Source organism: Lathyrus oleraceus, chromosome 3, assembly GCF_024323335.1.
Source record: "Lathyrus oleraceus cultivar Zhongwan6 chromosome 3, CAAS_Psat_ZW6_1.0, whole genome shotgun sequence".
Taxonomy (NCBI): domain Eukaryota; kingdom Viridiplantae; phylum Streptophyta; class Magnoliopsida; order Fabales; family Fabaceae; genus Lathyrus; species Lathyrus oleraceus.
The window spans coordinates 352,773,602-352,800,085 of NC_066581.1; the positions used below are offsets into that span (position 1 = coordinate 352,773,602).

Consider the following 26,484-nt stretch of genomic DNA (forward strand, 5'->3'; position numbering starts at 1 on the left):
TATTTTCTTTTCACAAGGGATTGTTGTTTAAAATCACTGGTGTGTGATTGTAGGGAAGTGAGTGGGTTCTCATATCTAAGAGTGCTTAGGTAGAAATTGCACGGGTAGAGATTAGGTGAGAAAGACTGTAACTTATTGAAGTGTACAGAGAGTCTTTGAACTAATTCTATTTTAGTGAATTTCCTTCCTGACTTGGTAGCCCCCAGACGTAGGTGAGTTGCACCGAACTGGGTTAACAATTGCTTGTGTTATTTGCTTTACCATTATGTATATTTATCCATTGTATGAACAGATATTAGTCTCGTAACATTACCTTCGACATCTTATATCTGATACCAGAATTTCAAGTATTTTCCAGATTCAGTTTTCCTCAGGAAAAGATACGACACCGTGAACTTCAAACAAAAAGAAGGTGAATCACTTGGTGATTCATACAAAAGATTCAAGAGATTACTTGTTGCTTTCTCAATACACAACTTGGATTAGACAGAGCAAAGGCAGATGTTTGTCAATGGTCTTTGACTGAAAATAAAACAATTGATTGATACAACAGTCGGTGGCTCATCAAACTTTTCAACAACCATAAATATTAAAAAGATCATTGAGGTAATCGCTGCAAATGAGCATTTGTAGTTACATGATAGGTGTTCAAGCAAATCTGAAAGAGTTACTAATCTAAAGCTTGAAACAAACAAAATAAGGATAGAAGACACAATTGCTACAGAAGTAGAGAAGAAACTACATGCCATGAATATTGGTACATAAAAGGTAGCATAAATTCATCCAGTTCATAATGTTAATTGTGAAATTTGTGCAGTACCTCATTCGATTGCATACTGTGTTTCAACTTCAAAGCAAATAGAGGAGATAAATTTTTTGAGGCAGAACAACCCTACTCTAACACTTATAATCCAGGGTGGAAGAATCATCCTAAATTCTCTTGGAAAGATTAAAAAGGGAATGTTCAACAATAGGTTCAAAGTCAATACCAGAATCAATATCAACAATCACGACAACAATAACAAACTCCGAAGAAAGCAGATTGGGAAATAGCCATTGAAAAGATGGCAGCTCAAAATATTCAATTCCAAGAAAAGACCAGAAATAATCAGAGAAACACCACAACTTCTATAAAAAGTATTGAAGTACAAATGAGGCAAATAACACAACAATTAGCCGGTTCACAAGCACCAGGTACACTACCTAGTGGAACTATGATAAATCCAAGAGAACATAATAATGTGAATGTTGTTATAACCAGAATGGTAAGTGTAGTGGTGTATTCGTCGCTATATGATTTATTGATTAAATCAAAAGCAAAGCATACAATGAATCGAGTCGCCACCGCACTTTTATTTATCCAAAGGACTGGCTAAAAAGCGAACAAAAGCCTAAGAAGTTTTACACATAGAAAACTAATGAAAAGATCAGAGAGTCTGGGTAAGGGGTAAATTACGCAATGGGAAGGTGTTAGGCACCCACTACATCCTAGGTACTTCTAGGGAGCCCTTTTCACACTTGTTGTATAAAATTGTTATTTGTTTTGAAATATTATTGTGCAAACATGAATGGGATGATGAGAAAAGAATATACAATTTTTATTGTTTTTGTGTTTGAACGGATGAAGCCGTTGCCTACGTACCTTCCATCAAAGGTAAGGATCAAAACGCCGTAGTTCGGCTAAAAGATTTCCAAAAGTTAGTGGATTCAATTATAAACACAAGTCTTAAGGTCTTACGTTATCCACGGGAGAAAACTCAACCTTATAAAACAACGAGTCCACCATGTGAGAAAAGCTTCAACTTGCTAGTGAGGGGTTAACCCTATAATAAGCAAGGAAGACTTACAATTCAATCAACTAAGGACAAATAGGTGAGATTAACATCAACCAACTAGGATAAATCAAACCTATGGCTAATGTATGAAAACTTAACAAGAATGGACAAAGCCACAAAACAATTGAATGGGTGAAGTTAATTTGATTATGATTATTCACAAAAAGGAGGGTCCAAGTATGATTAAGATTGATTCAAAAGAAGTATTATGAAATGGAGTTTGAAAAGTCAAGGACTTAGGGTCCAGGTTTCTAATTTGAAAGCATGAAGATGTTTGCACAATATTTATCTCAAGTTTTAAAAGCAATGTGTGAAAAGGTTTAGGACAAAGAGGGATGAACGAATGAAGATGGAGCGTAAAACTTCCTAGAAGGTTCACCTCTTGAAATCATATAGAAGATGACTCAAGTGTGTCCTTTGGAATAGGCAATGAGCAATAACAAACAAACAAAGCAAAAGAAGAAAATCAACAAAAGCGGATACCGGATGCCAATCACTGGACTTATACCAATCTCCTAAAACAGAACTGGATATCAGAGGCCACTCTATGGACTTATACCAATCTCCTCAACAAAGAAATGAAAAGTGGATACCGGATGCCAATCTATCTGGGCTTATACCAATCTCCAACAAAAACAAAGCAAACACTTGGATGTCAGATGCCAATCTATCTGGGCTTACTCTAACCTCCAACATATGATCATGGGAAAAAAATGCCAAATTACATGGACTTACAATTGCATCCTCACATAAATCAAACAAATGCATCAAGCAAAGAGAAGATGAGTGGCCAATGGAATGGTCTTATACTCACTTCCATATCATAGGAACAATGGCCAATGAATGGTCTTACAATTGTCCTCAATGGGCAAACAACAAAGATATGTCACAAAGACAAATGAAATGATCATGCACTAATGAGCAATTAATGATGATAAATGCACAAAGCATGCAAGCAGACATGTACAAATGAACTAAGTAATCAATCAACCAAAGTCATTCAGCACACTCTATAACCAAGCATCAGGCTCATACAAAGGGTAGGCACTGAAGCCAACTGGAATAGGGTTAATGGTGCTCTTAACCTTGACATTTGAGAGCCAAGGTGAAGCAGATGAAAGGATATGAGGGGTGTGCCTCATGCTCTTATCCCTGGTCAGGGAGAGCTTCAAATGATAGAAGGTGTGGGAGTTCAGAAAGTAGGAACTCTCTCCACAAGTTAGACTCGATTGATCTTGGGCTTTTACTCACTATGCATCAACACATGTGGGGTGAGCAAGGTGAGTGACACACATAATAGTAGGAGATAGGCTACATATCTCTTTTGTCTACCAATTGCCTTATTCAAAGGACTTTTCCTGCTTGGGACAAAAGTAAACAAGCACAAACATCGCCTCTTAAGGAGGACTTCAGACAGTTGCCTGGCCAAGTAACAGGCCAGGTCTTCCAGACTACATGAAGACAAGAGATTCTACCTCAATGCAAATGCTATCAAGCAAAGCAATGCAAGTTCTCAAAGAACTATTAGCAACTAATGGTACCTGAAATCAATCAAACAAAATCAGTATACAACTCAAATTCAAAACCAATATAAGATAAGGATCGACAGTCAACACAATCAGTCAAATGTGCAATGCACAAAGCTCAAAGCATATGAGCTAAGCATCCTACAAAACAAACAAGTTAGTTCATGATAATCAATCAAACTCAAGCAACTTGCATTAATCTCCTTGAAGCATTTGCTTCTTAACCTGAAAAACCAAACTCAAACATGAGCAACAAGACCACTAGGACAAGCCTAGGGTCAAAAGGAGATAAAAAAATCCAAAACAGCAAGTGAAAGATATCCAAAATCAAGTTCAAACAATTAAGAAACAAACCCAAGTGGTTTCATATTCATATCATTCATCATTATCATTTCACAAACAAATTAGGTCAAGGCATGTCATATAGAACCTCAAAGAAGTCAACAGAAAGACTCCACTCAAATCCAGTCACAAACATTTCAAACAATTCTCAAATAATTCATGATCAAACATCATCCATAACATGATAAGCATACCAAATTTCAGCTCATTTGGATCAAGGGAAGTAGGTCAATGAAAATCAGAAAGTCAAAGCAAGTTCAAGCAAACTCATACAAAGCATCAAAACATGCACCAACTTCAATTAATCATAACACAGTGACAACACATGATAAATGAATGGGACTAAAACCATGACAAACTTTAAGATGTCTACATTACTCATGCCAAATTTCACATCCATCCAATTAATAACCAGAATTTCACAAACCAAATACAAACATGTATCACAAAAAATCAACAAATGACCAAATAGGGGAAAAAATTCCAATCAAATAGGAAATGCCATCAATAATTCCAGAAAAATTCACATGTATTCTCAAAACCCATAACTATATTCATGCAAAAATCCAGACCATTTTGAGTTCAATAAGCATGGTAATTAAAATCATGAAGTTGGACATGAATGGTGTGACACAAATTGTCACACCTCTATTCAAAAATATCATATCTCATCAACCAGCAATGATAAAATCACAAACTCTACACCAAAATCACCATGAACATGTCTAGTTTAAGCATCAAAAATTTGAGAGGCATTGGATTATGTATCATCATTTCACAAGCAAAATGGCATGGCATACACAAAATGGATACACATGAACAAACCCTAGCACATTTAAAAATCCACACGTGCAAAAAATCTGGAAAAATCACCATAATAAACTAGAGATCAAGAGGAGAATTTCACAAAAAATCCCATCAAAATTGAAGATTGCCATGCCAAATGAAATAAATATTGAAAAAAGAAAATGATTTAATTGAATTAATAAACGGCAATGGCAAAATTGTAATTAACCGGTCCCTTAAGTGAAACGCCGCGTTTCACTTAAGGGTGTGTCGCGTGCTTACTGGTGCATGGCCAATGAAACAGTGACCTCATGCAGCAAACCAACAAATACGATCAAACAGGGTTCTGGGTACAGAGAAATTAGGGTTTATGCTACAGTTGCCATGTTCATCATCCAAAATCCCAGCAAGAACACTTGGCAACCAAAATCAAAAAGCGACATACCAATCAACTCATCTTGCAGTGTACATCAATAATCTAACCCTAGTTTTCACTAACTCGAGCTAACATGAAAGAACTAAGCACAACAACATTTGACCAACAAACTTTAAATCAAAATTTCACTCTCAATACTTAACTAAAATCCAAACCATAACATTCAGTGAACTTAGCATGGCAAGATCTATCCAAAGCACAACATGATTTCAAGAATAATGAGGTTCGAAAGTTCACCTGATTTGAAGAGCAGTGGTGAAATCGTGGTTTTCTGGCCGTGTTGAGCTGAAACAGATGCACAATGATGTTCCAAATGATGAATGAACAACGAATTTTAGCTCAACAACCCTTGAGGCGGCTCCAATCGATACTTGCCATGGAAGAACTTCAATGCAACAGTGCTGGAAATGGCTTTACAGTTGTGGAATGATGCTTGCAAAGGCTTCCAAAAGGATGGTAAATGATGGCACAATGGACAAGAGCACGAGTCCTTTGAAGATTTTTTCAGAAAAATCCAAGTAAGGAAATGAGAGTTTTTGAGAGGAAATGAATTTCAGATCTGATTTGTGAATAGTGGCTAGGGTTTTTCAGTCTGAAATGAGTCATATATACTTCTGATTAACAAAGCCTAAGTTTGGTTAGTGGAATGGTAATTGAATTTAGCTTAATGAAAGTGTTTTGGTAAATTGGTGAATTTACTCAAGTTGCATGTGCATGACATGCTACAGTGCGAAAATGGGCTTAGGCACACTCCAAATGTGGTTTTCAGTCATTTGCAATTGGTAGAATATGTGGACAATGATTAATTTGAAAGTCCATTTTTCACCCCTCTTTTTTTAATTCAATGCACTTGAAAAAGGCCATTTTGATTGGAAGATTTTTGGTGAAATGTGATGAAGAATTTGGATAGAGCATGTCAAATGTGACTTGTAGCAAAAAACCTCACTCAATTTGGCCAAATGGTTTGGAAGTTATCTCACTTTGAAGTTCAAATTTTTTTGAGAATGATTTGATCATAACTTGCCAACCACACATGAGAAATGAGTGTTCTTGGACTTTTTGGAAATGGGAGAACAAGCTCTTCAACTTTCATGTTGGACAAAAATTCATTTGAAGCTTGTATGATGAAGTAATTTTGAGGAGAAGAACTTTCCATTTTTGGCAAATTCCAATTACAGGTCAACTTACTATTTTTGGAAACTTTTTGTCTGACCTCAAATTCTTCACTGTGGATGTTGACATGTTATATGAGGCTTATATGGACATGAATGAGACCTCTCAAACCAATTCCCACCATCAAATCACTGATTAAATGCACAGTTGACCACAATTGACTTTGCTAGGGTTTTGGTTGACTGAACCATGTTCTGATGAATTCCAAGCCCCTACCATTTGAGATCTTGATTCAAAATGATAACACAACTCATAAGAACTCTTGATGAATGATTATGGTGCCCAAATTCTTCAAGAATGGCCACCATCTATTGCTCAATGACTGTTTTGACTGATTTGACCTAGCTGGCTTCTTCTGCAAGTAGCATGGTTAGATGAAAATATTTTTGTACCTTTGGTTAATAGACAGATGAAAAGCAATGATACACAAATGCAATACATGCTTGGTGATCAAGAACCACACTCACAAGATAACCCACCCACTAGGAGGGAAGCAAAGGTGCACAAAGATCCTTGAGGCAATGATATGATATGATATGATGCCATGAGGGATCTTAGGGACAAAATTGGGGTCTTACAGATGCCCCTATTTAAGGTCATTCTAGCCGGAGAAGTGAAGTTTAGAAATCTTCATCTCGACGCGGTAGAATGGGCTTAAATAACAGTAATGAGACAAATTTTGGTCCCTAAGAGACCTCATGATGCAAATGTATGCATGCAAAAGACAAACTCTGTGGGGATACAGTTCACACAGAAGAAAAGATGATCCATCGGAGTAATACACTCACCAGGGACAGAGACTCTAACAAGACTCTCTGTAGCGGGGATAGTAAAAGAAAAAGAATGCGTGAGCAGGGCACGACTTCAAGTTGGGGAAAAACAAAACTGACACAGCGTGGACAAGACACGACTCTGATTAGGGGAATAACAGAAATCAAACTGGAGACCTCACTGGGGGGTGAAGGACTCACACCGGGGAAAAGAAATTCCAAAGGAAAAACATCCATTGGAGAGACACAAGCTGACTCTTGGGGAGAAGTAACAAGGAACTCCACTGGGGAAGACCTGGAAAAGGTACATAAACTCAGGAAAAATCTGACTCCACAAGGGACCAAGGTCATAATAGGGAGCAGAAAGGAAGGAACACTAGGGATACCGAGGTATATAATAGGTGACCGCCCGAAGCGTGAATTGGTATATATGCCAAAACACTCATCATCCAAAAGGAGGGCTTGAAGAAGCAAATCGACTTACAGGATGGACATTCGAATCCACAACGGGAAAACGAACCTTACTCAACTGGGGACACAAACCCAAAGAGTGCATGAGATACAATATCCATTACCGGAAGACCGTGGATAAGAATACTCGCATGAGATATATTATTTATTACCGTCAGAACGTAGATAATAAACTCGCATGGTAAGAAACACCAGAGATACCGAAGCATATAATAGGTGATCTACCGAACACGTGAATTGGTATACATGCCAAAACACTCATCATCCGAAACACAAACTGGTTAAAGGATGGATATTCGATTCTACAAAGAATACGAATCTTGCTCAGCTGGGGAAAATCAACAAAGGACTCCAACTAAAGAGCGCTTGAGACATACTATTCATTACCGGCAGACCGTGAATAATATACTTGAAAGGAAAAGACACCAGAGATACCGAAGTATATAATAGGTGACTAACCAAAAATGAGAGACAATCGATACCAAGCATCCGGGTAAACGAAAGACAACTCAAAGGGATAAATTGCAAGCATCCGGCAATTATCCAACAACAGAGAATATTCGATTCCACAAAGGGAAATAACGAAACTTACTCGACCAGGGAAACACAAAAGGCTTCGACTGAAGAGTGCATGAGATATATTATTCATTATCGGCAGACCGTGAATAACATACTCGCATGGAAGATTATCCACAACCGGTTACTGGGTTAATAAAGGATAAATCAAACGAAAAGGAAGGCACCGGGATACCAAACTAGGTATATAATGATGACCAATCAAAGGGAACAACAACATTACCAACATAAGGGTAAATGAAAGGAGACCCGCTGGGGATGAATTGCAAGCATCCGACAATTATCCAACTGTACCACAAGGCACAAACTCCGCTGGGGAGAAAGAAAACAACACCTGGGATTTACAACTACCGAATACGGGGTAGAAGACCACAAACTCAACTGGGGAATAGAAATCACCACAGGGAGACACCAACTCTGTTAGGGATAAAAACCACAACAACAGAAATCCACTTACAATCAGGACGAACCACACAGGTTACCTCTGTTAGGGGAAAAGAGATAGGACTTACAATTACCGAATACGGGGTAATAGCCATACTCTGGTGGGGATAACCATGAATTAGGGTTTACATCTACCGAATAAGGGGTAGAAAACCAAAAATCTTGCCAAGGAATAAAAGGTATATAACCACCAATTCCGCTGAAAGGGAAAAGAAAATAGGACTTACAACTACCGGTATAAGGGTAGAGGCCCGAAAAAACTCCGCTGGGGAACAACTCACTGGGAAGCACAAGACAGTTGACAAATAGCCAATCCGGGAATAATCCGAAAAGACAGACTGAATCAAGAGACGTCCTAATGAGGATGTAACTCAAATAGGAAAATCCATCCCAATATATATGTTGGGAGGAAACGGAAGAAACCGTCATCCACGAGGATATATCTCAGTGGGGAACTGCAGAAGGAAAGACAACAGACATTTTCTGCTTATGGGGTTGACTCTATATGGAGAGATTTAACACCCGACATCTTCTAGGGGAGATCTATTGGGGATCTGCACCACCATAGCAAGGAACAATCAACAAAAGATATATGGCGAGAAATGCAACATGAATATCTGAATGTTTATGAATATGCATGAATATGCGTGATTTATGTTTGATGAATGCTGACAAAACAGACATATCTAACACAAACAGGTCCAGGAATCAAACGCCCGATACTATACTTCCATGGAAGAACCAACTGGAAAGCCAATCTGCGGAGATCTACATGCTATAAAGCGTAGATCTGCGGGTACTGCTGGAGAAGCAGAGGCTCAGAGATATCAGGAAACACCAAATCTCTGAGTGATGGATCAGCAAACAACCCAACCAGGGTACAGAAAGTCACAACGGGCAAAACAGCTACCAAGACGAATCTGTTGGGGAACAAGAGAAAATCTCAAAGATCCGCAGGGGATCTCAGCATCAACTGAGAAACAAAGAGCTTCGTAACTCCAAACAACTCCGGGGAATAACCCACTGGAGGAGAAGAACATCATCCAAGTAGAATCCAACTGCATAAGCAACTCTACTGGGGAAAACTGCTGCTGGAGAAAACTGAGTCTTCAACAACACTCTGCTTGCAACTATGCTGGGGAACAACCCCCATCACAAGATCTGGAGAAAGAAGATACAACCAAACCAGGAATATGAACCAAATGTCTTACCTGTTGGAGATCATGCCACCCTTGGGAGAGCACTGAGATATTCTTGAGTATCCTTTCAACCTTGTGAATATTCACTTTGTTTAAAACAACAATTTTGAAAAATCTGTTCGTTTAAAACAATGACATTTTATCAATTAAAACATGCAAAACATTTGTTGAATTGAAACAAATAAGAGTGCAAATAATTGGATAAAAGCTCAAATTCATTTGATGGAATGGTAGCCTGCAAATGGCATGACTCCATAGATCTGTACAAATTTGAAATCAGTGATATATATTGGAAGAGGGCTACATTGAACATAATGATCCTTTCTCTACCAATTTGAATCTCGATGTATTCGAAGCTTCAGTTTGACGAAGAATCGAGAATCCTCTGACGAAATGACAGCTGTGGAACAGAAAGTCTTGTCAGGATGCAGTTACTTGCCAAATCCCTAATTTTTGCCTAGATTGCCCCAGGGTGAGGTACTCAATCTAGCGGGATGCAAATATTCTCTTTTTTCAAGTCTCTAATTTTTGCCTGGATTACCCTTGCGGGTTCTCCACCGAGACGCTCATTTTTGCCTAAGCCGCCCTTTCGGGTTTTCAACTTAGCGAGCTATTCTGTTTTTCATTTGGATATACTTTTTTTTTAGGCAAAGTATCTCTTGACAGCATCTGAATTCACAGGACGAGTGAAATCCTCCCCATCCATTGTTGTAAGCATCAAAGCTCCGCCTGAAAAGGCTCTCTTAACAACATATGGACCTTCATAGTTTGGAATCCACTTGCCCCTGGAATCGGGCGCGAAAGACAAGACTTTCTTGAGCACGAGGTCACCTTCTCGGAACACACGCGGCTTGACCTTCTTATCGAATGCTTTCTTCATTCTCTGCTGATATAACTGACCATGACACATGGCAGTTAACTGCTTCTCTTCAATCAAATTCAATTGGTCATAACGACTCTGCATCCATTCAGCATCCGTCAACTTGGCTTCCATCAAGACTCTCATTGATGGGATCTCCACCTCTACTGGGAGAACAGCTTCCATGTCGTAAACAAGAGAGAAAGGGGTTGCCCCTGTTGAAGTGCGTACAAACGTACGATATCCATGCAAAGCAAATGGCAGCATCTCATGCCAATCTTTGTACGTAACAGTCATCTTCTGGATAATCTTCTTGATATTCTTATTAGCAGCTTCAATAGCCCCATTCATCTTAGGTCTGTAGGGAGAAGAATTATGGTGTGCAATCTTGAATTCAGCGCACAACTCATCCATCATCTTATTATTCAGATTAGATCCATTATCAATAATGATCCTCTCTGGCACACCATAACGGCAAATCAGCTGGTTCTTGATAAACTTCACAACCACCTGCCTGGTTACATTCGCATACGAAGCGACTTCAACCCATTTGGTGAAGTAATCAATTGCTACGAGAATAAACCGGTGTCCGTTGGACGCTTTCGGCTCAATCATGCCGATCATGTCGATTCCCCACATAGAGAAAGGCCATGGTGATGAAATCACATTCAGAAGTGTCAGAGGAATATGAATCTTATCCGCATAAATTTGACACTTGTGACATTTCTTCACATACTTGCAACAGTCAGACTCCATTGTCAGCCAATAGTAGCCCGCTCTCAACATCTTCTTAGCCATGGCATGTCCATTGGAATGAGTACCAAATGAACCCTCATGGACCTCAGTCATCAATAGGTTTGCTTCGTGTCTATCCACGCATCTGAGCAAAACCATATCAAAATTTCTCTTGTACAGCACTTCACCACTGAGGTAGAAACTGCCTGACAACCTTCTCAAAGTTTTCCTATCTTTCACAGATGCCCCAGGCGGGTAGACCTGGTTCTAGAGGAAATTCTTGATATCAAAATACCAAGGCTTGTCATCTTTCACTTCTTCGATTGCAAATATGTGAGCTGGTCTATCCAAGCGCATCACAGTAATATTGGGGACATCATTCCACCGTCTGACCGCAATCATGGAAGCAAGCGTAGCAAGAGCATCTGCCATCCGATTATCCTCTCGAGGAATGTGATAAAATTCAACTTCTGTGAAGAATGTTGAAATCCTTCTTGCATAATCTCTGTATGGGATGAGACCAGGTTGATTCGTCTCCCATTCACCCTTGATCTGATTAACAACCAGGGCCGAATCACCATACACATCAAGATATTTGATTCTCAAATCAATGCATTCTTCAAGTCCCATAATACAGGCTTCATACTCCGCCATATTATTCGTGCAGTTGAAAGTTAGCCTTGCTGTAAACGGAATGTGTGAACCTTGAGGAGTAATGATCACTGCCCCAATTCCATTTCCATATTGATTAACAGCGCCATCAAACACCATCGTCCACCTGGAACCAGGTTCCGGACCTTCATCAAGTGTAGGCTCATCGCAATCTTTCATCTTCAAATACAGAATTTCCTCATCAGGGAAATCATACTGAATAAACTGATGATCTTCGATCGGCTGGTGCGCTAAATGGTCAGCCAAGATACTACCTTTGATAGCTTTTTGAGCTCGATACTCAATATCATACTCAGACAACAACATCTGCCAACGGGCAATCCTCCCAGTTAAAGAAGGCTTCTCGAAGATATACTTAATTGGATCCATTCTGGATATCAACCAAGTCGTATGATTTATCATGTACTGGCACAAACGCTTAGCAGCCCAAGCCAAAGCACAACACGTCTTCTCAAGCATAGAGTACCGAGACTCACAATCAGTAAACTTCTTACTGAGGTAGTATATAGCAAATTCCTTCTTCCCCGATTCATCTTGTTGACCGAGTACACAACCCATCGAGTCTTCAAGAACTGTCAAATACATGATCAGAGGTCTTCCTTCCACAGGCGGAGACAATATCGGAGGTTCAGACAGATATTCTTTGATACTGTCGAAAGCTTTCTGGCAATCCTCGGTCCAATCATGAGACTGATCTTTCCGAAGAAGCTTGAATATCGGCGCACATGTGGCAGTCATGTGGGATATAAATCTGGAAATGTAGTTCAAGCGGCCAAGAAAACCTCGGACTTGCTTCTCAGTTTTGGGTGCAGGCATCTCTTGTATTGCTTTGACCTTTGCAGGATCAACCTCAATACCTCTTTCACTTACCACAAAACCCAACAATTTGCCGGAACGGACTCCAAATGTACATTTGTTCGGATTCAGGCGAATTTTAAACTTCCTCAAACGCTGAAAAAGCTTCAACAAATGCTCAACATGTTCAACTTCCGTTCGGGACTTAGCAATCATATCATCAACATAAACCTCTATCTCCTTGTGCATCATATCATGAAACAAGGTAGTCATAGCTCGTTGATACGTGGCTCCGGCGTTCTTCAAACCGAAGGGCATCACTCGATAACAGAATGTTCCCCAAGGTGTGATGAATGTTGTCTTCTCCATATCCTCTGGTGCCATCTTGATTTGATTATATCCGGAAAATCCGTCCATAAAGGAAAAGACTTTGAATTTAGCTGTATTGTCTACCAACATGTCAATGTGTGGTAGAGGAAAATCATCTTTCGGGCTAGCCTTATTCAAATCTCTATAATCAACGCACATACGGACTTTTCCGTCCTTCTTAGGAACAGGCACAATATTGGCCACCCATTGAGGATATGTAGAAGTCACCAGAAACCCCGCATCAATTTGCTTCTGAACTTCCTCTTTGATCTTCACTGCCATGTCTGGATGAGTTCTTCTGAGCTTCTGCTTCACAGGCACGCACTCAGGCTTCAAAGGCAGGAAATGTTGCACAATATCTGTATCTAAACCCGGCATGTCTTCATAGGACCAAGCAAAGATATCTGAATATTCTCGTAGCAAACTGATCAAATCTTCCTTGACAGACCCTTCAAGAAGTTCCCCAATCTTCACCAGACGAACACAATCTTCAGACCCCAAGTTGACTGTTTCCAAGTCTTCGAGATGCGGCTGAATGATCTTCTCTTCGTGCTCAAGGAGACGGGTAATCTCATCAGGAATCCCCTCAACGTCATCTTCCTCTGCCTCAAATACAGGGAATTCACAATTGGGAGATGGCGTTGGATCATTATGTTCAATGGGTTTTAGGATCAACCTGCATAATGATTTTGGTTAATGAAAAACTCCAGAATTTAAACAAACAAACCATTATGCAGATGAAAAAGATTGCTTTTATTCTTGTTTTTATGGTTTTTTTGTGATCACTGATTTCATGCAAAAGCAAAAAGTGAAAACAAAGGAAAAACAAATGTTTAACAATGCATTAATTGAATGAAAACATCATTGTATATATGCTTTGCCAACAATGTCATCACTTCCTCCTTTTGGCATGGGAGAAGGGTTTTAAACAAAGTGAACAATTACTCTGATCTATGGATGACTGTAGGAACATCTACAGCGACCCAATTGTGGCAGACACCACCAGGAATAACGAAGTTGTTCACGTCCTCTGCATCCTCTTCCAAGATAGCAGCAGCTTCCTCCTCAGGTTGATCAGTATGGATGAATCCTCCACTTGTGAACAAACCTTGCTCATTACATGCCCCAGAACAGTAGCCAATGCCAGCCCGGGATCTATTGTCTTCAAGCTCGATCACTTTCCCTAATCCAGCAACTGCGCCACATTCAATGGCCAGCTTTGCATCACGGTAGGAAGTGAATGAAGGAGACTTCTTCTCGATTGGTTCATCAATAGATAAAGCTTGGAATGGTGTTCCAACTTTGTCCTCAGCGTCAATGTACGAGAAAGAAGACAAATGGCTAACCAGGAGAGCCTTTTCTCCCCCTACTACAACCAATTTCTTGTTTTTCACAAATTTCAACTTCTGGTGTAGGGTGGATGTCACGGCGCCAGCCTCGTGAATCCATGGTCTGCCTAAGAGACAGCTATAAGATGGGTGGATATCCATTACCTGGAAGGTAACCTGGAAATCACTTGGTCCAATTTTGATTGGGAGATCAACTTCCCCAATCACGGTCTTACGCGACCCATTGAATGCTTTTACAACAACCCCACTCTGCCTCATAGAAGGACCTTGATATGACAATCTGGAGAGTGTGGTCTTTGGCAATACATTTAGAGAAGATCCAGTGTCCACCAGCACATTGGACATTGCATCAGATTTGCAATTCATGGAGATATGTAAAGCCATGTTGTGGTCTCTTCCCTCCTCAGGGAGATCAGCGTCACAAAAGCTCAAAGTGTTGCAAGCGGTGATGTTTGCAACAATACTATCAAATTGCTCAATGGTGACGTCGTGATCAACATACGCCAGATCCAAGACTTTTTGCAGAGCCTCCCTATGGGGTTCTGAATTCAGCAGCAGAGAAAGAATGGAAATCTTGGATGGCGTTTGTAGAAGCTGGTCTACAACGTTGTACTCACTCTTTCTGATGAGCCTCAGCATCTCATCAGATTCTTCATCTACAATGCCACTTGGGCCAACTGAAGAAGTAAGAGTTTTTTGTACAGAGGAGGATGGTTTGGCAACATCACGTGCCTGATTCTGAATATTAACAGCGGTCCCAACCGGACGCTCAACCGTATCAGAAGCAACAACCTTGGGAGGCGCAGAAAACACACGACCACTTCGGGTCAACCCACTTACATCAGCGACGTTGGTCACAGAGGTTGAAGGCAAAGGCACTTCTACCCCATCTTGCACAGCGACAGGATTATATCTGAACGGTACGGCTTTGTCAGAGGCATAGGGCACAGGGCCTGCAGGTTTAATGACCAAAGAAGGGGAAGCCTTTGGCTTGCTGCTATTGTAACGAATAACAACAGGCTCGGGCAATTTGAACACTGGTGAAATCACATTCACCTCAGGCTCGTCCTCGTCAACGTTGCGATTCTGCAGAATCTCAACGGTACCCTCATCCAACAACTTTTGGAGTTCTCTTCGTACTTGATTGCAACCTAAGCGGTTAACCGAGCAGACGCGGCACTTGTCGTGGTTATGCTCTAAGTAGCTGTACTGACACAGCAAACGATGTAATTCGACCAACGACTGCCTAATGTGGCTTACATATCTGACCTTGTACTTCCCAAGGCATTCCTGAACCATATTAACTGATTTCCCATGCGCAGGCAATGGGTTCTTGGTGACATTCGGGCCTGAATCTTCAAAACTCAAGATTCCACATCTCATAAGGTCTTGAACCTTAGTCTTGAGTGGGTAGCAGTTCTCAATGTTATGGCCTGGGGCACCGGAATGGTAAACACAATGCTGATCTGGTTTATACCACCATTGTGGATTTGCAGGAATGGTCGGAGGATCCCTGGGAGAAACCAATTTCCTTTCCAACAAGGAAGGATAAAGCTCTGCATATGACATAGGAATTGGATCGAAGCTGATCTTCTTCCTATCATAACTCAGGTTAGCTTGATTGGTTGTACTGCCACGAGGCTGGTAAGCCTGTTGCTGTGGACGATGTTGTTGCTGGTACTGAGGCTGTTGATATTGTTGCTGATGCTGATATTGTTGATGTTGCTGAGCATTGTCTTTAAAGACAGGTGCTATATGAGCCACCTGGTGCTGATGACCGGCACGACGTGCAGGCTTCCTCTGAACAGAGGGTCTTCTGTGCTTGGGATGGGATTGCACAGCATGTGCTTCCCCATCCTTCCTCTTAAACGCCCCATATCGTTTAGAAGAAGAGCTCTCATCTTTCGCCAATCGTCCTTCACGGACACCTTCCTCAAGACGCATCCTCATGTTCACCATCTCGGTGAAATCAGAGGGAGCGCTTGCTACCATCCGCTCATAATAGAATGAGCCAAGAGTCTTCAAAAAGATCTTGGTAATTTCTTTCTCCTCCAGCGGTGGAGTAATCTGAGCTGCCAGCTCTCGCCACCTCTGGGCGTACTCCTTGAAAGTTTCCTTGTCCTTCTGCGACATGGACCTGAGTTGATCTCGGTCAGGCGCCATATCGACGTTATACTTATACTGCTTGACGAAGGCTTCGCCAAGGTCGTTGAAGGATCTGATATTGGCACTGTCTAAGCTCATGTACCATCTGAGCGCGGCACCGGACAGGCTGTCTTGGAAATAATGAATCAGAAGCTGATCATTATCAGTTTGGGTAGACATCTTCCTGGCGTACATGACCAGGTGAGCGAGTGGACAGGTGTTCCCTTTATACTTTTCAAAGTCAGGTACTTTGAATTTAATCGGTATCTTCACACCGGGAACAAGGTACAACTCGGCAGCAGACTTGCCGAACAAATCTTTACCTCGAAGAGTCTTCAATTCCTTTCTCAGCTCAAGGAATTGGTCGTTCATGGCGTCCATCTTTTCATAAACGTCTGGGCCCTTAGACGGCTCGGAGTGATAGATGGTGTCGTCTACCCTTGGCATGGTATGCACGACAGGAGGAGCAACAACAGGGACCGGGCTAGATGCCGGCATATGAGCAAAAGTTGGAGCAGGCCGATCAGGCATAAAACCTGGAGGCATCCCCTAAGGGAACCTGGCTGGCATAGCATTGGGCACCTGATGAGCACTGACTGGCACAGTCGAAGTGACGACCTCTGAGATGACCGTCCTCTGGGCAGGAGTTGCAGGCGATTGAGCAGGTTGATTTTGAGCAGCGAGGAGTTGCTCCATCAAAGCGCCAAGTCTGGCGACCTCTTCTTTCAATTCTCTGTTATCTTGTTCTAGCTGCTCCATAACTCTTGCAGAATTGACTCGAGTATAATACTGGTGAGTCAGCTTGTCTTCAAAATAAATGAAGAACACAGAGTTAGGACAAGAAGACCAGAAATAAAGGGTACCTGCTTATGCAAAAATGATGCATGAAATGCTTGTGTAGATGCTTTGTTTATTTTCAAGGAACCCTTAGGGTATTATTTGCAATATTTTGAATAGTTAAAGCATTTTAATTTCTCACAGAAAATATTTCATTCAATATATCGAGGCAAAGGAGTACAGTATTTTTGATTATTACAAAGAGAAAAAGGGAAATAAACATCCTATGGATCCCTAGAAGCTCGGGATGCTGGAAGACGAGAAGTACACAGCTTCTTGATCTCTCTCTCATAGGCCGCTTCCATATCTGCTTTCTCCTTTGCAAGTCGATCATACCTCCTCTTCCAGAATTTGGAAGACTGAGGAAGCAGAGAGGTCCAAGTGTCGTTCGGATCGTCGATCACTCGATGCTCGAGGAACTCAATCATAGCGTCCTTCTCCTTAAGCTGCTGAAGCAATTCTTCTCTTTCACGGATCCAAGCACGTGAAAGGTCTTCTTCTCTCAACTCCTCTACACGTTGGGTAGGGAGGGTTGAAGGCCCAGCCACATCATACGGTGTAGGTCTCAGATGATCATATGGCATCAAGTACACGGCAACTCTCTGTCTGACCCAAGAGGTGTATGGCTCCAAAGCAATGCAGTTTTTTGGACCCAACTCATTCCTACTCTTCTTGTGAATACTGCGCCAAGCACAGACAAATCTGGCTTTCAGGCCTTGGGGATCTTTACCCTCCTGGAAGAACACACCTTCTAACAGAATGTTATGAGGTTTATCCTTCAGGGGGAACCCAAGCTGACGTCGTGCGAGAATGGGATTGTAGCTCATCCCACCGCATGTGCCAAGAAGAGGCACATTAGGGAATTCACCACAATAGTCAATGATCTGGACGGTATCATACACGCGATCATACCAAGTGATATCATCATTGGTGAGAGACATGAGTCTCTGAGACCACCGTAGACATCCCTTGTTTTCCTTGAAAGCAACTGTCTGCGGCAAGTGCGAAATAAACCACTTGTACAGCAGAGGTAGACAGCAGACAATAACTCCTCCACCCTTTGCGTTCCTCAGATGCAAAGAGACATAGGCATCGCCCAACAAAGTCGGAACGGGATTAAGAACTGAGAAGATCCTAATGGCGTTCATGTCCACGAACTTGTCGAAGTTGGGAAATAACACTAATCCATAAATGAGCAGCACAAACAAAGCCTCAAAGGCATCCTCACTCATGGCCTTCCCATAAAAGGTAGCTTGATCAATGAGGAACTCGGAAGGAAAACCCTGAATTCCGCCTTTGGTAGTCAGATTAGCCCTAATCAAATCTTCATCTATGTGCAACAAGTTGGCAATCTCTCGAGCAGTCGGAATACTCTCTAGGCCACTGAACGGCACTTGATCCAGAATCGGGATCCCAATAAGGTGAGAATACTCCTCCAAGGTAGGCAGCAACTGGAAGTCCGGAAATGAGAAGCAATGATACAGAGGATCATAAAACTGAGCCAGAGTACTCATCAGCCCTTCGTCAACTTGTGTAGTCAGCAGAGGTAGAAGCTTCCCATAGCGAGCTTTGAAACCCAAGGGATCTAATACATAAGATGTCAGATTCCTTAACTCTTTTACATCGGGCTGCCTAAAGCTGTACTTCTTCGTATGCCTTTTTGGTCTTTCCATGTCTGAAAATTTTGCAAATAAACCCTTTTAAGTTCCTTGAAAATTTTCCTTTTTTTTCTTGATGACATGAAGTGCAGATGAATGCATGAATGCATGAATGCAACAATCACACTCAAGGATCAAACAAGTCACACCAAACAAAGGTCATGGGAAAGCTCATCGTATCCCTAATATCAATCATCCATTTTGGTGGATTTAGGTTTTCACCTTATCGACACCCAAGTTCCATTGATATTAACGGTACATGAACCGGCTCGAACATCCTTAATATCAACCATCCGTTTTGGGGGATTTAGGTTTTATACCTGATCAACACCCAGGTTCCATTGATATTAAGGTTGTCTGAACGACTCAACCATGAATCACGGGTTTGCTGAGAGTCCCGAGCTTGGAGTTTCGGTTAAGAACCACCCAAAGGGAGTGTACTAGGGTTTAAACCTGCCAGACATGTTCTACCAGAGGTTCCCATAATCATCGTTCCATCTTTCGAATATTATCGGAGGAACGAATACTCGTATTCCAAAAATATTCTCAAGAGAAACTCTTATGAGTGTAGTATCGCGTAAAAATCGCGTCAGAACTTACATCTGAACGACCTCCGCACTACGTCCTAAAAAATATAGGCCAAGATGGGTTTGGTAAACTACGGTCCTTGGCTTCTGCGGCACATGATTGAAAGAATAATGCCTAACCACAAATAACTTGTGTGACATTATTAATCCAACATGACCTCCACCAAGTGAATGGGCTCGCAAGTCAACTGGCTAAGGAATACTCCACACCAGTCAACAAGACTATGCCATTCTCCTATCCTAGAGTGCACTCGAGTTCGGGTATAGAACTCATCTCACAGATCACCAAAGCAAACAGCAATTGTATATCAAGCAATTCAAACATTACAATCAATACAGTTATCCCAAATTGTACAAAAATATGCCAAATAACAAATAACAATATAGCACACAACAAGGGTGAAAAGTAGGCAATACCACCAAGGATCGATATCCCCAGCAGAGTCGCCACTTTTCTGTAGCGGTGTATTCGTCGCTATATGATTTATTGATTAAATCAAAAGCAAAGCATACAATGAATCGAGTCGCCACCGCACTTTTATTTATCCAAAGGACTGGCTAAAAAGCGAACAAAAGCCTAAGAAGTTTTACACATAGAAAACTAATGAAAAGATCAGAGAGTCTGGGTAAGGGGTAAATTACGCAATGGGAAGGTGTTAGGCACCCACTACGTCCTAGGTACTCCTAGGGAGCCCTTTTCACACTTGTTGTATAAAATTGTTATTTGTTTTGAAATATTATTGTGCAAACATGAATGGGATGATGAGAAAAGAATATACAATTTTTATTGTTTTTGTGTTTGAACGGATGAAGCCGTTGCCTACGTACCTTCCATCAAAGGTAAGAATCAAAACGCCGTAGTTCGGCTAAAAGATTTCCAAAAGTTAGTGGATTCAATTATAAACACAAGTCTTAAGGTCTTACGTTATCCACGGGAGAAAACTCAACCTTATAAAACAACGAGTCCACCATGTGAGAAAAGCTTCAACTTGCTAGTGAGGGGTTAACCCTATAATAAGCAAGGAAGACTTACAATTCAATCAACTAAGGACAAATAGGTGAGATTAACATCAACCAACTAGGATAAATCAAACCTATGGCTAATGTATGAAAACTTAACAAGAATGGACAAAGCCACAAAACAATTGAATGAGTGAAGTTAATTTGATTATGATTATTCACAAAAGGAGGGTCAAGTATGATTAAGATTGATTCAAAAGAAGTATTATGAAATGGAGTTTGAAAAGTCAAGGACTTAGGGTCCAGGTTTCTAATTTGAAAGCATGAAGATGTTTGCACAATATTTATCTCAAGTTTTAAAAGCAATGTGTGAAAAGGTTTAGGACAAAGAGGGATGAACGAATGAAGATGGAGCGTAAAACTTCCTAGAAGGTTCACCTCTTGAAATCATATAGAAGATGACTCAAGTGTGTCCTTTGGAATAGGCAATGAGCAATAACAAACAAACAAAGCAAAAGAAGAAAATCAACAAAAGCGGATACCGGATGCCAATCACTGGACTTATACCAATCTCCTAAAACAGAACTAGATATCAGAGGCCACTCTATGGACTTATACCAATCTCCTCAACAAAGAAATGAAAAGTGGATACCGGATGCCAATCTATCTGGGCTTATACCAATCTCCAACAAAAACAAAGCAAACACTTGGATGTCAGATGCCAATCTATCTGGGCTTACTCTAACCTCCAACATATGATCATGGGAAAACAAATGCCAAATTACATGGACTTACAATTGCATCCTCACATAAATCAAACAAATGCATCAAGCAAAGAGAAGATGAGTGGCCAATGGAATGGTCTTATACTCACTTCCATATCATAGGAACAATGGCCAATGAATGGTCTTACAATTGTCCTCAATGGGCAAACAACAAAGATATGTCACAAAGACAAATGAAATGGTCATGCACTAATGAGCAATTAATGATGATAAATGCACAAAGCATGCAAGCAGACATGTACAAATAAACTAAGTAATCAATCAACCAAAGTCATTCAGCACACTCTATAACCAAGCATCAGGCTCATACAAAGGGTAGGCACTGAAGCCAACTGGAATAGGGTTAATGGTGCTCTTAACCTTGACATTTGAGAGCCAAGGTGAAGCAGATGAAAGGATATGAGGGGTGTGCCTCATGCTCTTATCCCTGGTCAGGGAGAGCTTCAAATGATAGAAGGTGTGGGAGTTCAGAAAGTAGGAACTCTCTCCACAAGTTAGACTCGATTGATCTTGGGCTTTTACTCACTATGCATCAACACATGTGGGGTGAGCAAGGTGAGTGACACACATAATAGTAGGAGATAGGCTACATATCTCTTTTGTCTACCAATTGCCTTATTCAAAGGACTTTTCCTGCTTGGGACAAAAGTAAACAAGCACAAACATCGCCTCTTAAGGAGGACTTCAGACAGTTGTCTGGCCAAGTAACAGGCCAGGTCTTCCAGACTACATGAAGACAAGAGATTCTACCTCAATGCAAATGCTATCAAGCAAAGCAATGCAAGTTCTCAAAGAACTATTAGCAACTAATGGTACCTGAAATCAATCAAACAAAATCAGTATACAACTCAAATTCAAAACCAATATAAGATAAGGATCGACAGTCAACACAATCAGTCAAATGTGCAATGCACAAAGCTCAAAGCATATGAGCTAAGCATCCTACAAAAAAAACAAGTTAGTTCATGATAATCAATCAAACTCAAGCAACTTGCATTAATCTCCTTGAAGCATTTGCTTCTTAACCTGAAAAACCAAACTCAAACATGAGCAACAAGACCACTAGGACAAGCCTAGGGTCAAAAGGAGATAAAAAAATCCAAAACAGCAAGTGAAAGATATCCAAAATCAAGTTCAAACAATTAAGAAACAAACCCAAGTGGTTTCATATTCATATCATTCATCATTATCATTTCACAAACAAATTAGGTCAAGGCATGTCATATAGAACCTCAAAGAAGTCAACAGAAAGACTCCACTCAAATCCAGTCACAAACATTTCAAAAAATTCTCAAATAATTCATGATAAAACAACATCCATAACATGATAAGCATACCAAATTTCAGCTTATTTGGATCAAGGGAAGTAGGTCAATGAAAATCAGAAAGTCAAAGCAAGTTCAAGCAAACTCATACAAAGCATCAAAACATGCACCAACTTCAATTAATCATAACACAGTGACAACACATGATAAATGAATGGGACTAAAACCACGACAAACTTTAAGATGTCTACATTACTCATGCCAAATTTCACATCCATCCAATTAATAACCAGAATTTCACAAACCAAATACAAACATGTATCACAAAAAATCAACAAATGACCAAACAGGGGAGAAAATTCCAATCAAATAGGAAATGCCATCAATAATTCCAGAAACTTCACATGTATTCTCAACACCCATAAGTATATTCATGCAAAAATCCAGACCATTTTGAGTTCAATAAGCATGGTAATTAAAATCATGAAGTTGGACATGAATGGTGTGACACAAATTGTCACACCTCTATTCAAAAAAATCATATCTCATCAACCAGAAATGATAAAATCACAAACTCTACACCAAAATCACCATGAACATGTCTAGTTTAAGCACAAAAAATTTGAGAGGCATTGGATTATGTATCATCATTTCACAAGCAAAATGGCATGGCATACACAAAATGGACACACATGAACAAACCCTAGCACATTTAAAAATCCACACGTGCAAAAAATCTGGAAAAATCACCATAGTAAACTAGAGATCAAGAGGAGAATTTCACAAAAAATCCCATCAAATTTGGATTAAAATTGAGTGACTTATGAATTTTTGAAGATTCCCATGCAAAATGAAATAAATATTGAAAAAAGAAAATGATTTAATTGAATTAATAAACGGCAATGGCAAAATTGTAATTAATCGGTCCCTTAAGTGAAACGCCGCGTTTCACTTAAGGGCGTGTCGCGTGCTTACTGGTGCATGGCCAATGAAACAGTGACCTCATGCAGCAAACCAACAAATACGATCAAACAGGGTTCTGGGTACAGAGAAATTAGGGTTTATGCTACAGTTGCCATGTTCATCATCCAAAATCCCAGCAAGAACACTTGGCAACCAAAATCAAAAAGCGACATACCAATCAACTCATCTTGCAGTGTACATCAATAATCTAACCCTAGTTTTCACTAACTCGAGCTAACATGAAAGAACTAAGCACAACAACATTTGACCAACAAACTTTAAATCAAAATTTCACTCTCAATACTTAACTAAAATCCAAACCATAACATTCAGTGAACTCAGCATGGCAAGATCTATCCAAAGCACAACATGATTTCAAGAATAATGAGGTTCGAAAGTTCACCTGATTTGAAGAGCAGTGGTGAAATCGTGGTTTTCTGGCCGTGTTGAGCTGAAACAGATGCACAATGATGTTCCAAATGATGAATGAACAACAAATTTTAGCTCAACAACCCTTGAGGCGGCTCCAATCGATACTTGCCATGGAAGAACTTCAATGCAACAGTGCTGGAAATGGCTTTACAGTTGTGGAATGATGCTTGCAAAGGCTTCCAAAAGGATGGTAGATGATGGCACAATGGACAAGAGCACGAGTCCTTTGAAGATTTTTTCAGAAAAATCCAAGTAAGGAAATGAGAGTTTTTGAGAGGAAATGAATTTCAGATCTGATTTGTGAATAGTGGCTAGGGTTTTTCAGTCTGAAATGAGTCATATATACTTCTGATTAACAAAGCCTAAGTTTGGTTAGTGGAATGGTAATTGAATTTAGCTTAATGAAAGTGTTTTGGTAAATTGGTGAATTTACTCAAGTTGCATGTGCATGGCATGCTACAGTGCGAAAATGGGCTTAGGCACACTCCAAATGTGGTTTTTAGTCATTTGCAATTGGTAAAATATGTGGACAATGATTAATTTGAAAGTCCATTTTTCACCCCTCTCTTTTTAATTCAATGCACTTGAAAAAGGCCATTTTGATTGGAAGATTTTTGGTGAAATGTGATGAAGAATTTGGATAGAGCATGTCAAATGTGACTTGTAGCAAAAAACCTCACTCAATTTGGCCAAATGGTTTGGAAGTTATCTCACTTTGAAGTTCAAAATTTTTTGAGAATGATTTGATCATAACTTGCCAACCACATATGAGAAATGAGTGTTCTTGGACTTTTTGGAAATGGGAGAACAAGATCTTCAACTTTCATGTTGGACAAAAATTCATTTGAATCTTGTATGATGAAGTAATTTTGAGGAGAAGAACTTTCCATTTTTGGCAAATTCCAATTACAGGTCAACTTACTATTTTTGGAAACTTTTTGTCTGACCTCAAATTCTTCACTGTGGATGTTTGACATGTTATATGAGGCTTATATGGACATGAATGAGACCTCTCAAACCAATTCCCACCATCAAATCACTGATTAAATGCACAGTTGACCACAGTTGACTTTGCTAGGGTTTTGGTTGACTGAACCATGTTCTGATGAACTCCAAGCCCCTACCATTTGAGATCTTGATTCAAAATGATAACACAACTCATAAGAATTCTTGATGAATGATTATGGTGCCCAAATTCTTCAAGAATGGCCACCATCTATTGCTCAATGACTGTTTTGACTGATTTGACCTAGCTGGCTTCATCTGCAAGTAGCATGGTTAGATGACAATATTTTTGTACCTTTGGTTAATAGACAGATGAAAAGCAATGATACACAAATGCAATACATGCTTGGTGATCAAGAACCACACTCACAAGATAACCCACCCACTAGGAGGGAAGCAAAGGTGCACAAAGATCCTTGAGGCAATGATATGATATGATATGATGCCATGAGGGATCTTAGGGACAAAATTGGGGTCTTACAGTAAGTCCACTGAGAATTCTGATATTAAACAGGTGTAAGAGGATGAGTTGCTAGAAGTTGATTTAGAAATAAGAGATCATGAGAAAAAACAAGAAGAGGTTGTTATATTACCAGTTGTGGAGGAAGATAAGCAGAAAGACCTTAAACCAACCATCAGACTCCCATATCCTCAAAGAACAAAGAAGAAGAAGAAGAAGAATGAGAAAAATTTCAAGAAATTCTTGGAGATATTCAAGAAACTTGAGATTAACATTCCGTTTGTTGAAGCCTTGGAGAAAATGCCCTTATACACCAAATTCATGAAAGACATCGTCTCAAAGAAATGTCCCACCAACATTGAGCATGTCCTGTTAGCTGAAACCTGTAGTGCTATTTTGCAGGGGATTAAGATACCAGTGAAGAAGAAGGACAGAGGATCGGTTACTATTCCTTGTACTATTCGAAATAGAACTTTTAAAAAGGCACTTATTGATTTGGGGGTTAGTGTTAGTTTGATTCCTTTATCTATTTACAAAAAATAGGGAATTGGCACTATTCAAGACACTAGGATGGCACTATAGTTTGGTGATCACTCAGTTAAGCGACCTTATGGTGTGGTGGAAGATGTTATGGTGAAGATAGGAAAATTTCTTTTCTCAGTAGACTTTGTGATTCTTGAAATGCCTGAAGATGAAGAGATTCCTCTCATTTTAGGCAGACCATTTCTAGAGACAGGAAGATGCATGATAGACATAGAAGAAGGAACGATGACTCTAAAAGTCTATGTTGAAGAGTTGAAGATTGATGTCCGAAACACTATAAAATACAAATATGATATTGGTACCAGTCATACTATAGAGGTAATAAATCAAGTGATTGCTCAGAGCAGTCCTATGAAGACACCACAGTTACCGTTGGAACGGGTCTTGAGCATGTCAATTTTTGAAAATGATGAAGAGAAAGATGAGACAGAATCTGAAGTGCTAGCCATGATGGAAGCACAACCTCAGTGGATTAGATTCAAACCACATCGGTGGGAAGATTTATGA

General features: G+C 40.2%; 1 protein-coding gene across 1 annotated transcript; it reads left to right on the forward strand.

The window, feature by feature from the left end:
- Positions 1-1,064: 1,064 nt before the first annotated feature.
- LOC127131254 (uncharacterized) lies at positions 1,065-26,484 on the forward strand. The gene is made up of 3 exons (XM_051060183.1): positions 1,065-1,265; positions 25,498-25,935; positions 26,017-26,484. Exons 1-3 carry the CDS (start codon positions 1,065-1,067, stop codon positions 26,482-26,484), a joined length of 1,107 nt encoding a protein of 368 aa, XP_050916140.1.